General features: G+C 50.8%; 1 protein-coding gene across 1 annotated transcript; it reads right to left on the minus strand.

Moving 5' to 3' along the window:
• Positions 1-1,483: 1,483 nt before the first annotated feature.
• On the minus strand, positions 1,484-8,597 carry PLA2G2D (phospholipase A2 group IID). Its single transcript, XM_026517214.4, has 4 exons — positions 8,535-8,597; positions 5,314-5,458; positions 4,631-4,737; positions 1,484-3,073 (listed from the first exon to the last, which is right to left on the minus strand). The coding sequence occupies exons 1-4, from the start codon at positions 8,572-8,574 to the stop codon at positions 2,928-2,930; spliced, it is 438 nt and encodes a 145-aa protein (XP_026372999.3). The 5' UTR covers positions 8,575-8,597; the 3' UTR covers positions 1,484-2,927.
• Positions 8,598-13,560: the final 4,963 nt, after the last annotated feature.

Here is a 13,560-nt window from a genome sequence, read left to right on the forward strand (position 1 = left end):
CACAGTGAGCATGACCACGAGCAGGAGAGACACCTGGTGCTGATGACATCACCAAGCCACCAAAAAGCCACCATATGTACCCCTAGACTTCTTGTCATGTGAGGTCATAAATGCCCTCATTGTTGAAGTCCATCAAGTCACAGGAAGCTTCCTGACCAGAACAAATGGGACGGGGTGCCAGGGAGCAGCGTGGGGGGAGCCTGAGGTGGAATCCTGGCTCTGCCTTTTGCTGGTTGTGGGACCTCAGAGGTTGCTGTCCCCATTCGGAGCCTCGGGTTGTAAAATGGGGACAATAATGCCCATACCTGCCAACACTGATCTTGTCACCGTCACAGAGCCTGGCACACGGGACAATGGACAAGCGGGTGTCACCAGCTCTTGAATAAATGAACATCGTGCATCCTGACACAGCTCGCACGGTCGTGTGGAAGGGATAGAGGAATTGGGTAGAAAGAAGGGGGACATTAACTATTTTCTCCTGATGTGTCTTGATTTCAGATGTGGTCCTTACATGACAAGAACAGAGCACTACAGGTAACATTTAAAGAGGCATTACTGGGGCATCTGGGCAGCTCAGTCGGTGAAGGGACTAACTCCTGGTTTCATCGCAGGTCATGATCTCAGGATCTCAGGGTCATGAGATCCAGCCCTGAGATGGGCTCCATGCTTAGCGTGGAGTTTGCTTAAGACTCTCTCTCCCTCTCCCTTTGCCCCTCCCCCTTGCTCTCTTGCTAAAATAAATACATCTTTTTAAAAAAAATAAAGAGGCACTACCTCGTGCCAGGCACTGTGCTAAGAGCTTCATACACATAAATCTTGTTTAATCCACTGACCTCGTCTTATTTTCTTCTAACTTTCATCTATACTTTACATGCAATGAAACCCAAGATTCCTTAGGTGAGGTCACATGGCTAGTCAGTGGTATGACTGGAATTTGAACCCAGTGCCCATGGTTCTTAATTCCAATTACCCTGCCTCACCATGAGCCACTGAGCTTCATGTAGTAGTAGGAAACGTGCTCTGTCAGCTGTCTCACTTATGTGTGTGACAGGCTGGAGGGTGTGAGTGGCTCCTAGTGCTCCAGCCCTGTCGCTGGAGACACAGCTAATCATATACAAATGACAGATCCTTACACGAAGAAGCCACCCATCCATCCACCCATCCATCCACCCATCCATCCATCCATCCATCCGTTCACCCATCCATCCATCCCCCACCCATCTACCCATCCATCCATCCATCCACCCACCTGTCCATCCACCCACCTGTCCATCCATCCATCCATCCATCCATCCACGCATCCACCATCCATCCATCCATCCATCCATCCATCCATCCATCCACCCATCCATCCACTCATCCACCCATCCACTCATCCATCTCTCCACTCATCCATCTATCCACCCATGCATCTATCCATCCATCCATCCATCCATTCCAAGTCAGTTTCCCCAGAAGCTGAGCCTGCGACAGGATTCTTGTGCAAGTGGGTGATTTACTGAGGGTGTGCTCTCAGGAGAAACCTGTAAGGCAGCAAGAGAAACAGGCCAAACCAGGGTACGAAGCTAAGCAAAGAGGAGTTCCAGACGTTGGGCCTCAGCCTGATCCCATGAGGATCTCTGGGGCATGGAACATGCCGCCTGGGTGGTCCTGCACGGAGGTCAGGGCCAGGCAATTACGTCCTTCTGGTATTACACTCCCTAGTCACTGGTTAGAGGTGGGCAGAGGGGTGGTAGCTCCCAGCAGACAAGGAGAAGGAGACAGATGTGAGCACATAGCAGCCAAACATCTGGCTAACTGGGACTGGGGGACAGGGCAGGTGGGGACCTGGGTGGGACATCAGTGGCATCTGCCACAACCTCTATTCATCCATTATGGGTTCATTTGTCCATAAGCATTAATCAAGCACCTGTTATTTTGGGAAGCAGAGGAAACAAAGATGAGAGACAAAGCCTCTGCCCTCCAGGAGCTCCAGTCCAGTTGGAGGGGATTGGAAAAGGCCAGATATATCCCACTCAAGATCAAATCTGGTAGATTACAGACCCGTAAAGTGCTATGCGGGTTTGGAGGAGGAAACAAGCCTTTGGAGACAAGGAGGAGTCAGCCAGGGGAGGCTTCTGTTGCGAGTGGCCCTTGGACTCCGAGGAGCCTCAGTGGGGCTCGGCCACCTGGGGACGGCAAGCGGAGCACTCTGCAGAGGTCCCAGCCTGAGAAAGCTCCTGGAAGCAGGAGAGAACACACTGCATGTGTGTGTGGGCCTGAGCCTGGAGCAAGAGGACCGGCAGCTTCATCTGGCCCTTAGCTCGAAAGGGATTCATGGAGTCTCTTCTTGGTCCTGGCCACGGCTTCGGGTGCAAAGATGCAACTGAGTCCAAGACGGTCATGGGTCCTGCCCGCAAGGACTGCCAGGCCTAGTTTGGAAGCATGACATAGTGCCGAACAGTGCGAGTCCCATACTCCATGAGAGGTCCTACCCTGGGGCGGTGGGCGGCTTTGGGTTTTAAGAAGTAGAGCCACGTGGACAGAAAGATCAGTGCTGCCCTTCAGAGAGGCCACCCCGGCTGCAGCTTGGACAGTGTGTCAGACAGCGTGAGACTCGGGCAGGAGGCCTGGCCAGTGGCAGTGGCAGGGAGGACCCGCCACACCATGGCCCCCAAGTCTCCCAACACCTGTGGCTTCGGCCCAAACACCATCCCTAGGGGCTCCCTGGCCTTGGCTTCCCCTCAGATCTCAATCGACCCTCAGAAGAGAGCTGCTGCCTTGGTTGGAAAGACTTGAAAGGTCCAAGAGCAAGAAGGAGGGTGGGGCGTGGTTGAGACCCTCCCAGGCCGGTTCAGGGGGTCAGACGCTGGGGAAGGGGTGGAGTTGCAGAGCCGGAGATGCTGAGGAACAGGGGAGGGGGCGTGGGGCAGCCGGCTGGGCTCCTCCTAGCACATAGGGGTCTGGCCTTTGCAGCGGGGCCACCAGTAGTAAAACAGGTGCCTCTGGTAGGTATCCAGGTTCTGCTTCAGGCAGAGGGCCACCGCCTTGTCACACGCGCACAGCTGCTGCTTGCACCAGTTCATCTTGTTGGCTGCGGGGGGAGGAGATGGGGGCTCAGCGTCTGTCCCTTCCCGAGGCAGAGCCCGGGGTGGACTTAGGGTCCCCGGAGGGAGTTTCTGAAGGCAGCCCCATCCTTGCGCAGCTTTAGGTATGGTACCCTTCCCAGCTGCTTGGACTCTAGCTGCATGACCTTGGGCACGTCCCGTGACCCCCCTGTGTGCCATTGCTCCTTTAGTTATGTATTCATCCACTTAACGAACAATTGAGCACCCATCCTGTGGCAGGGCCTGGAGGGACAGGACTGACCCAAACGGATGCGTGAGGTTCACACACACACACACACACACACACACACACACACACACCCGTGGGGGCAGCAGATATGTGTGAACCACAGAGATGAGGATCCCAACCTGTTCCTCGTGGAAGTAAGGGATGATGCAGGGGCTATAAGATGGTAAAATAGGGGGACCGGACTCAGCATCAAGAGCCATGTGAGCTGAGGTGGGAAGGTTCTGCTCCCCCCGTGGAAAGCCGGAGTGGCAAAGGGGAAGTGTTCCAGGCCAATGGAACAGCATGTGCAGAGATTGAGGCTGTAGGGACCTTGGTACATCAGTTTCATTATCTGTATTTGGGGTGAGGGTAGGGGCTGCCTCAGGGCTGTCGAGAGTACTGAAGAAGCAAAGCACTCCGCACACAGTAGGTGCTCAATAACTGTTGGCTATTATTGTTGCTATTACTTAAAGATTTTATTTATTTATTAGAGAGAGAGGGAGAGCAAGCATGAATGGGGGAAGAGCAGAAGGAGAGGGAGAAGCAGACTCCCACTGGGCAGGAGCCCAGCATGGGACTCGATCCCTGGACCCCAAGATCATGACCTGAGCCGAAGGCAGACGCTTTTAAGCCTTCAATGAACAGGGACTGATGTGATGAGCCCACTTGATTCCCAGCCCTGGGGGCTCCAGGCATGCACCCAGGGCCAGGGGGGACCAGAGGTCTAGCCCAGGCTCTGTCACCTGCGGCTGGGGGACCCTGGGCAAACACCTCTTCACTCTGGTCCCACTTTCCTTTTCTATTAAATGGAGCTCATCAGGGCCATGCAGCTCCTGGCTGGGCTGCTCTGAGGACCAGTAACAATGTAAGTTGTAACAATGATACCATAGTCCAAGTGATTTATGAGATATGCTTGGCAGTAGGCATGTGGGAGGCTCGTTCTGTCTGCTCTCATTTAGTTGTTGAATTAACTTTAGGGGGTAGAGTACTGTTACCGTCCTGAGTTTACAGATGAGAATACAGATGTTCAGAGGCGTTAAGCAACGTATTCAAGGTCACACAGCTGGTTGATGGTGGCTCTGGGATCCAAGCTGAGGTCTGCCACCCTTCTAAATCCTAAAGGGGTCAAAACCCCCATTGGACCTCTCCATACTCCTAGCCCCATTCCTCCACAGCCCCGCTGCTGTCACTGGGCTCTTGAGAAAAACAGAGAGGTTGAGCGGCGCGTGCACTGTCACACAGCATGTGAGGGCAGTGAGAGCCAGAGCTCCCTTCCTCAGCCTCTAACTCCCAACCCGAGGCCCCAGGCACTCACAGCACTGGATGTCCCCGTGGGAAAAGGTGTAGTCATAATGGTCTGTGTGGACACGGCATCGGTCCTGCCTCAGGTGAGCATAGCAGCAGTCATGCTTCCGACAGCACCTGGAGGGAGAAGACGGGAGGAGGGACCGGCAGGGGGCACAGCTGTCCAAGGGTGGAAGGCGAGTGCCAGCCTTGACTCCTGCAAGGGGAGTAAGCAACCTTCACCACCACGACGTGACGGGGGCGCTAATGTAATCCCCATTTCACAGATGAAGAAACAGACTCAAGGAGGTCAAGCCACATGCCCGGGGTCACACAGCCTGGCAGTGGGGGATGAGGGAAGTGACTCCAGGTCACTCTGGATGGCTCTCCCCCGTCCTGGCCGACTCCTGGGGGTGTGGTGAGGATTGAATGAGACAGTGGCAAAAGAGGTAGGGATTTAAACACAGCAGCGTGCGATGGCAGCACAGAGTATGTGTGGGTGTTTGAACTACATCAGGGGTTGGAAGTGCAAGGGGGCCTTCGGAGACTCTAGAAGGCAAACTCCAGGAGGGCCAGGCCGGGACTGGGCCTCAGCAGAGCTCTTAGCAAATGGCATAGAACGAATTCATGGAATGATACGTGGGGGAACAGGAGAGTCCCGGGGTGGGGGCAGGACAGGACTGCCACCTGTGGCCCTGCCTGGGAAGGGATTACCAGTCCGTGGCATCTTTGGGTTGGCCTTTGCCCCCAGGTCCGCAGTGACAGCCGTAGGGCCAATAGGAGAAGATGGGTGTCTTCCCGGTTACTTGTTTGATCATCTTGTTCAGGTTCAAGATCCCGCCCTGGGTTGGCATCACACCTGCCAAAGGGCCCAGCAACAGAGAGAGGACATGAACGTCAGAGGTGGCCCGTGGACCACAGGCCTGGCACTTGGGCCCTGTCGGACCAAACCAGTGACCTTGGATAATAAAATGACAATAACCACTATGGCTATTAAAAATACAACAAGAGGGGCGCCTGGGTAGCGCAGTTGTTAAGCGTCTGCCTTCGGCTCAGGGCGTGATCACGGCGTTATGGGATCGAGCCCCACATCAGGCTCCTCCGCTGGGAGCCTGCTTCTTCCTCTCCCGCTTCCCCTGCTTGTGTTCCCTCTCTCGCTGGCTGTCTCGCTGCCAAATAAATAAGTAATATCTTTAAAAAAATATATAACAAGAGTGAGTACTTATTATGGGTCTTTTTTTTTTTTAAAGAGAGAGAGAGAGAGAGCAGGAGCGGGGGGAGGGGAGGGGCAGAGGGAGAGTGAAAAGCAGGCTCCCCACTGAGCAGGGAGCCCAACAGGGGGCTTGATCCAGGACCCTGGGATCATGGCCTGAGCCGAAGGCACACGCTTAACTGACTGAGCCACCCAGGCGTCCCTAGAGGTCTTTTTGTGTAGGAATTTATTGACTCCATTCAACCCATGAGATAAATACTCATTCCCCCCCCCCAATAAATACACTTTTTATTTTGGTACATTCTGGATGTACAGAAAAGTTGCAAGGAGTTAGAGATCTTATACACCCCTCACCTACTTTCCTCCGATGTTATGATCAGCTTACATGATGACGGTACTTACGGGAACTAAGAAACTGACATTGGTACCACAAGAACTGTGCTTCATGCCCGGTTCATAGGTGAGCAGCCTGAGCCTGGTACCGGGTCACAGCGGCCGGTACGCGGAGGAGCTGGGATTGAAGCCCAAGGCAGGGTGGCACCATTCCCTGCTGCTGCACTGAGTTCCCATTCTGTAACAAGAAGACTCACCCTTCTCCCTGCACCCCTGCCCTGCCCCCAGCTCTCCTCCCCCCTTAGAGAAAGCTACAGATTAGAGCACCGCGTGGCTCCCCTGGGAGGCAGTGTGATGTAGAAAGCAATGATTTTCATGCATATTTTTCACTTCAGTCCTAATTGCTACTAGTTGGAATTGGTCATAAGGGGATTTTATTTTATTGGGGGATAGGAATACTTAATGTTGAGAGAGAAGAAATAAAATATATGAAGTTGATGAATTCAGGGGAGAGCCTGGGAGGAACAGACCCAAGTGCACACGTGTACAACATCCAGAGACGATTCGAGAACCCAGATGGAGCCGCATCTCAGGAAGACATGGCCAGGGGGGCCCTTCGAGTGACCTCATTATGGACCTCCCCTCCCATTCCCAGGCAAATAGTATTATAATGAAAGCTCTGCATGCAAATGAGGTTAATAGCCAAGTGGGAGTGAGCCCCAAACTGGGGAGGTGGAGGTGAGAAGAGGGGGTTGGGGAGGGGCTTGTGCAATGGGCCAAGGGTGAGATCCTGAGCAGGGTGCCCTGAGCTGCAGCTAAAAGTGACCAGGGTGTCCGGTAACTGCAGGCCTGTTCTGTCCCCAGTGTGTCCCTTTAATGTGCAGGAAGCCACGTTGTCACTCCTGTTTGACACGGTGGCTCCAGCTACACGATGTGTAGGAGACCCTTGCTAAGCCTTGAGGGGACTAATGACTGATTCTAGGCCCACTGGAAGCCCAGATTCCGCGATAAGGAACCCAGAGGCAACCCACGGCAAAGAGAGTTATTACCCACCTTGTGCGCCAACCAGGGACCTGAATTCAGAATCTTGCCTTTCTTGTCTACCACCTCCCTCTTTCTGCCCGAAGTCTGGCCCTTTCCATGTCAGCTTAGCAATACACAAATAAACTCACACTGGAATGATGCAGCACTCCCTTGCCAGGCAAGCAATAAGTTTAGCTTTGATCAGAACGCTTTGGGATGGTAGTCTTATTTCTTATAATTTTACGTGAGGCAAAACCAGCCCTGAGACACCGAGGAGCTCCATTTGTGGTCGTGAGCCCTTTGGTGAACTGGCTTAGCTTGTCAGTAATTCCTGTCCTGGTAGCTCTTTCTATCCTTCACTGCCACGGAGGGGGATGGACCCCCTTCCCCCAAGAGTTAGCACGGCTACCAGCTCATCACGCATGTGCTGTGTGTTAAGCTATGGTTTGCTCACTATTACTCACGCTTGCTAATCACTTTGGATACATTTTCTCATTAAAGTCCTAACAACCTTATGAAGAGGGTGCTACTGTGTCCATTTTACAGATGAGGACATAGAGAGGTAGGATGACTTGGCCAAGGTCGTCCTGCCAGGAGACAGCATTATAATGTAGGTTCCCCTGTGTATTTTATCTCTACAGTGCATTATTGCTTCTTTATGTCTGAGAAATTAGTTTCTGTAGCTTGACTGCAATTTCCCTAATGGTTTTCGCTGTAGCCCTGGAGATGTGTTCCTCGAAAAAATTTGGTAGTCCCAAGATAACATAAAACCACATTTTAAAGTACAAATCCTTTCTAACACTACATACTTGGATGGATCGAGACACAAAAACATCGATTTGCTAGCAACCACATTTTTACATTTGATCTGCGGAAGATCAAATGGAAACCGCCCCATCTCCCACCACCATCAACAGGACCCTCTTCCCAGGTTCAAGGCAGACAATGAACATGAAAGAAAGGGTTCTGAAAGCACACAGTGCTGTGTGTAAGTGAAAGATTGTTATTATCTGGTCAAGGTGACAGAGGGGAACAGGGTGAGGTGGGGAGATCCCTTTCTGTAACTTGTGTCCAAAGTACTGTAGACATCTGCTCAGCCAGCCCCAGGGTCTGAGCCTCTCTAGCTGCTTATCCTCAAGCCCAACCAGAGGCATGCTGTGCAGCGTGGCAGCCCAGAGTTCCCTGGCCGAAGCCAGCATTCTAGGCAACCAGTGGCTGCTGCTGGCTCCTTGCAGGGGCAGAAGGATCGAGGACTGGGGGGCCAGGGCAGCGTGGGGGTCAGAGCAGAGACTCAGTCTAGGAACGAGATACAGCACCTACTCACATCCCGCCTTCCCTTCCCAGCTGTGGGTCCTGCCCCACTCACCAGCAAACACCAGCAGTGTGCACAGCAGGGGAAGTTCCATGGTCCCAGCGCAGAGCAGTGGGCGCAGCTGCTGGAAGTCCCCTTCCATGCAGGCAGCCTCTTATATCAGCGTAGCCGCACCCAGCAGAGCCCACCCCTGTCCTTCCCAGCTCCCGCACGGGGGCACGCTCTTTCTAATTCCTGTTTCTAGCAATGGGGGAATTTTATTGTTCTTATTTTTAATACCTATTTTTTTTTAACTTTTTGATTGCAAAAGGAACACATTCAGTGCAGGAGATTTGAAAATCATAGACAATAAAACAATTTAAAATCGCTTGTGAATCCAGCACACACCATTCACTTTTCTTAGAAATGTATCTGACATAAAACATTGTGTACATTTCAGGTGTACAACATGTGGGGTGGACACATTTATATATTATAGCATGACTGTCAGCGTAGCAATAATTAGTACCTCTGTCACGTCCCATAACTATAATTTCTTTTTAGTGGTTGGAATAAAGATCTAATCTCTAGCAAGTTTGATGATCACAACACAATATTGTTGTCTGTATTCACTAGCCTGGGCATTAAATCTCTAGGATTTATTTACTACTTGCTGCAAGTTTGTACCTATAAATGATATCTGCCCTATTTCCACTCCTCCCTGTCCCCTGGTAACCACCATTTTGCTCTCTGTATTTATGAGTTTGGCTTTTTTTTTTTTTTTGTAAGCTCCATGCCTTATGTGGGCTTGAACTCCCAATCCTGATATGGAGAGTTGCATGCTTTACCGATTGAACCAGCCAGACGCCCCACGCAGGTGCCCCATGCATTTGTCTTTTCAGGCTCCACGTAGAAGTGAGATCAAACAGTATTTGTTTTTCTCTGTCTGATGTATCTCACTTAGCATAATGTCCTCAAGGTCCATCCACGTTGTCACAAATGGTGGGATGGCCTTCTTTTCATGGCTAAGTAATATTCCATTTTGATATCTCTACCACATCTTCTTTATTCATCCGTTGAGAGGCACTTGAGCTGTTTCCACCATTAACATTTTGGTATATGTTCATTTGGTTCTATTGCTGTACGGACCTTTCCACACTCTTCCCTGACCAAATGAGAAGAATGTTACAAGCAGTACTTTGTAGTCTGTCTTTTCATTTACTCATCTAACTTGAACACATTTCTGTGTCATTAAGGATTCTTCCGTGGTAACAGTTTGCAAGGCAACCCCATATTCCTTTATGCATCTATGCTGTTCACTAATGAATCCCCTATGGATGGACATATGGGTTGTTTCCAATCTTTTTTTTTTTTACTCTTCTCTTCCATACAGTGGTACAGTGAGAGAAATCCTTGAGGCTAAATCTCAGTTTGTGTGCAGAGTTATTTCATAGGATCGATTCCTAAAGTGAACCTGAGCCTCACAGCACAGGCACAATTCGAAGACAACTGGCGTGTGTTGACATCTTACTCCGCAGGTCTGCCTCGGTTTACATAGGAGAATCCTAACAAGGCAGATGGTGTGGACTTAGCCCAATAGGGTGGAGGTGCTGGTGGCAGGACACACAAGCATTCTAGAGAGGGTCTCCCACAAACGCTCCACTGGTAACCTTTCAAGTTGAATGGAAGCTCCATTGGTATGAGAGATAGGTTTTCTCCCATGAGATGGCTCTCGAGGACATAGTCCACAGACTGACCTCCTTGCTGCCAGTTCACCCAAAAACGTGTGCCAGCAAGAGTTGCTGCTAAGAGTTCTCTCGAATCTAATTTTTCCTTGGTTCCTTGACTCAGTCACCAACTGACCACCTCATCTTTGAGAAAATAATCCGCAAATAATGCAAAATAATTAAGCAGCGAGCACACTCTATGTCCCTGGCATAGTCTTTTACATGCCTCCCTCGTGTGTGCTCTGTGCTCATTCCCTTACACGCCTCTCAGTGTGGGGCTTCACCATACCATCTTCCAGATCTGGGCTCCTGATTGGGCATGTGGGTACCTCCCAGAGTCCCAGCTGCTCCTGATCCGATTATCATTTGGGTAGGAGCAAAAGCAGCCAAGAACACAGGTCCTTTGTTGATTCCAGAAAGCTTTTCCCTAATGGGACAGAAGACATGCCACTCATGCTACAAAAAGGCCTCAGAACCAGCTGTCCCTGACACTCCCCAGACCCCAGGGCACACCTGAAAGGCTAGGTTTGGGGCCAGAGGGACCTGCTTCAAATTCTGGCTCCTTCTCTTACCAACGGTGGGACTCTGAGCCAGTTGCTCCCCCTCCATGAGCCTTGGTTTCCTTATGGGGACAATAGTCCCTCCCTCCTTTGGTTGCTGTGGAGTTTAGAGGCCGCATGCATCCAGCACATTGTACCAAGTCCCATCCATGGAAAGAAAGTTAACACATTGAGTCCAGCTGGGAAGGGAAGAGGGTGGGAGGTGGTGTTCAAACCCAGACCACCTGGATTAAGGCTAACCTCCCTGGTGCTCCAGCAGCCTCACCTGGAGCATCGTGTCTTCCACTTCCTCCTGTGTAAAATAGGGACAATGACAGTACCTACTTCGTAGGCCTGTCACGGGAATTAAACAACATGGTAGGTGAGCAGGGCTTGGTCCGTAGCTAGAGATCAACAGACATTAGCTATGATGGTTCCCATCATCATTGCCATCTTTATCATCACCATCACTGCTTACGATGAACAGAAAACAATAGCCTTTTCTTCTGTGTTGTCAAATCTGCCTTAGTCCTGTCCACTGTTCCTTTCCTCTGAGTGTATTCCTTTTTCTCTAGAAATTTGACGTGGGTTAAAATAAAAATGTCTTCTATGATTCTTCTTGCCCTGCTCAAGCTTTCCTCCATCTTAAACATATTGAATATATTTATCATAAGTGTTATAATAGCTTTATCTACTAATTCTATCTTTTGGGTCATTTCTGGGTCTGTTTCTATTGATTGTTTTTTTCCTTATTATGGCTTTCAGGTCACCGTCCCTCATTATTATAGTTAACGCTGGGATGATAAATCTTTGTTTATGTTTAAAGGGTAGTCGCTTTAAAATAGATTTCCAGAAGTGAAATTGCTGGGTTGGAACACACAAAGGTTTTAAGCCTCTTCAATTCTCTGAAGGCTGTAGGAATTTAGAGACTCCCTTGCTTCTGCCTCCATCAGCACCTATGAGTTTCCATTGGGCCTCGTCATTCCTCAGGACTTGTCAGCAAGTCTGTGTGCTTTTACGTCCCTGGAAATGGTAGGAAAAACACTTGATGATACCATTAGGCCACAATCTGTCAAGATCTCCAGGTGCTGGGTGGAAAGGAGCAGGAAGTGCTTAGATGTTGGAGTGCAAATTCTGTTAGGAATATTTACCATCAGCCGAGCCTCCTCCGTGTGTCAGGCAGTGGGTTGTTGTCTCATTTAATTTTCACAACCACACCATGAGGAAGATACTGCTATTCCCATTTTACAGGTGAGGAAAGTGGGGCTCAGAGAGGTTAGAAACTTGCCTAGGGTCACACAGCTGGTAACTGGCAGAATTTGGGTTTGAAGACAGATCTGCCAGAGCCACTCTTATTATGAGCTGGGCACTGCTTTAAGTGGTTTGCACATAGTCACGTAAGTTACTGCCCTCATCCCCATGGTACAGATGAGTCACTGCACGCAGGGGCTCCGCCATACTTTCTTGCCTTCCCCACACTGATGGAGGCGGAAGTGAGGAGAGCTGGCAGAGTCTGGAAAACTGTGGCCCCAACCTCACTGCAGAAGAAAAGAAAGTGGAGCCCCGTCTCCTAAGAGGTACTCCCACAAGAGAGAGCATGTCCTTCTAGCCAGTGATAGACTACTTCCCTTGACCCTTCCCTCCCTGTAAAGCTCCACTCACTGAAACGGTCCCATGGCCTGGATTCCATCCACGGGAACCTACAGAGGGTATCAGAGAGGAAGCTTGGAGTTACCGAAGGTTTGCAGGAGAGGGTGGGGTAACGGAGCTGGCTTCCCTGGAGGTTCTGAGCTTTATCTCTGATCCCTTGCACGGGCTGGGGGTTGGTTACCTGAGTGTGCTCACATTGTGAAAATTCCTTCAACAGTTTGCTATCAGACTCACGTGGCTTCGAATTCCAGGTTAACAGCAGCATTACCCTGATTCCAGTACTTCAGTGTTCTGAATCTCAAGTTTCCCATCTGAGAAATGGGACCAGCCACGCATTCCCTGCTGGCTTGCTGTCATGAGTTCAGGTGGAATGATGGGGAATACAGGCACACAGGTGGTGATCAGTAAATGCATGGCGCCTCGTGACCCCTCCTCCCAGGAGGACAGAGTTTGAAATTCTGACCAAAGCAAGGGGCTGGGCAAACTGACCTCCCCATTCCCAGAGTCTCTTGTTTCTAAGTGATGCAGAGTTGGTCACACAGCAGGGGGCTTTCCACTTTGACCTCTCAGTTCATTCAGAGTGACCTAAACTCAGACTAGTGGCCATGGAATGTACTTTCAGAATCACTCGAAATCCCCACACCCAGCAGCTTCGTGGTGGTCATTGCCTGAAGGTTCTTCTGTTCCCAGCCTCGGCCCAGCCCCTGCTGCCTTCCTCAAGCACCACATCAGCCTGGGAGGTGGCGGAGCCTGGGCATTCAGAAGGAAGTGGGGCCAGACGGGCCTGACGTGGATTCTCTCTGCTCGTCTGTTTCCTCATCTGTTGAATGGGGTGGAGGGAAATGAGAACGCCCACCCACCGGGGTTTTTGTAAGGATTCCAAGGGGTATATACGGTGCTTAGCTTGTACACTGTAAGCACTCCATAATGGCAGTGGGTGTTGTTATTAATATTAGCTTATGGGAGGCAAAGACCTCACTTCCAAGAAATCCCACAGGAAGCCTGCAACTGATTCCATTCAACAGGCATTTCCTGAGCACCTACTATGCGCTAGCTGCCAGCACATGCAGCACGCTGTGTAGGGTGCAGAGAGCAAGGAGTAAGGCAGATCCCACTAGGGACTTATGATGTCCCCAGAGCAACCAGACACTTTGGAGCATTTTGGAACTTGGGCTGTGCAGACCC

Source organism: Ursus arctos, unplaced genomic scaffold (assembly GCF_023065955.2).
Source record: "Ursus arctos isolate Adak ecotype North America unplaced genomic scaffold, UrsArc2.0 scaffold_32, whole genome shotgun sequence".
Taxonomy (NCBI): Eukaryota; Metazoa; Chordata; class Mammalia; order Carnivora; family Ursidae; genus Ursus; species Ursus arctos.

What these genes read in the sequence shown, in the direction of transcription:
- PLA2G2D (XM_026517214.4), bottom strand. Translation starts at nt 8,574, where the DNA reads ATGGAACTTCCCCTGCTGTGCACACTGCTGGTGTTTGCTG. An exon ending in CACACTGCTGGTGTTTGCTG is followed by an intron (nt 5,459 to 8,534) that starts GTGAGTGGGGCA and finishes GCCCTTTGGCAG; the next exon opens with GTGTGATGCCAACCCAGGGC. An exon ending in CCACGGGGACATCCAGTGCT is followed by an intron (nt 3,074 to 4,630) that starts GTGAGTGCCTGG and finishes CTCCCCCCGCAG; the next exon opens with CCAACAAGATGAACTGGTGC.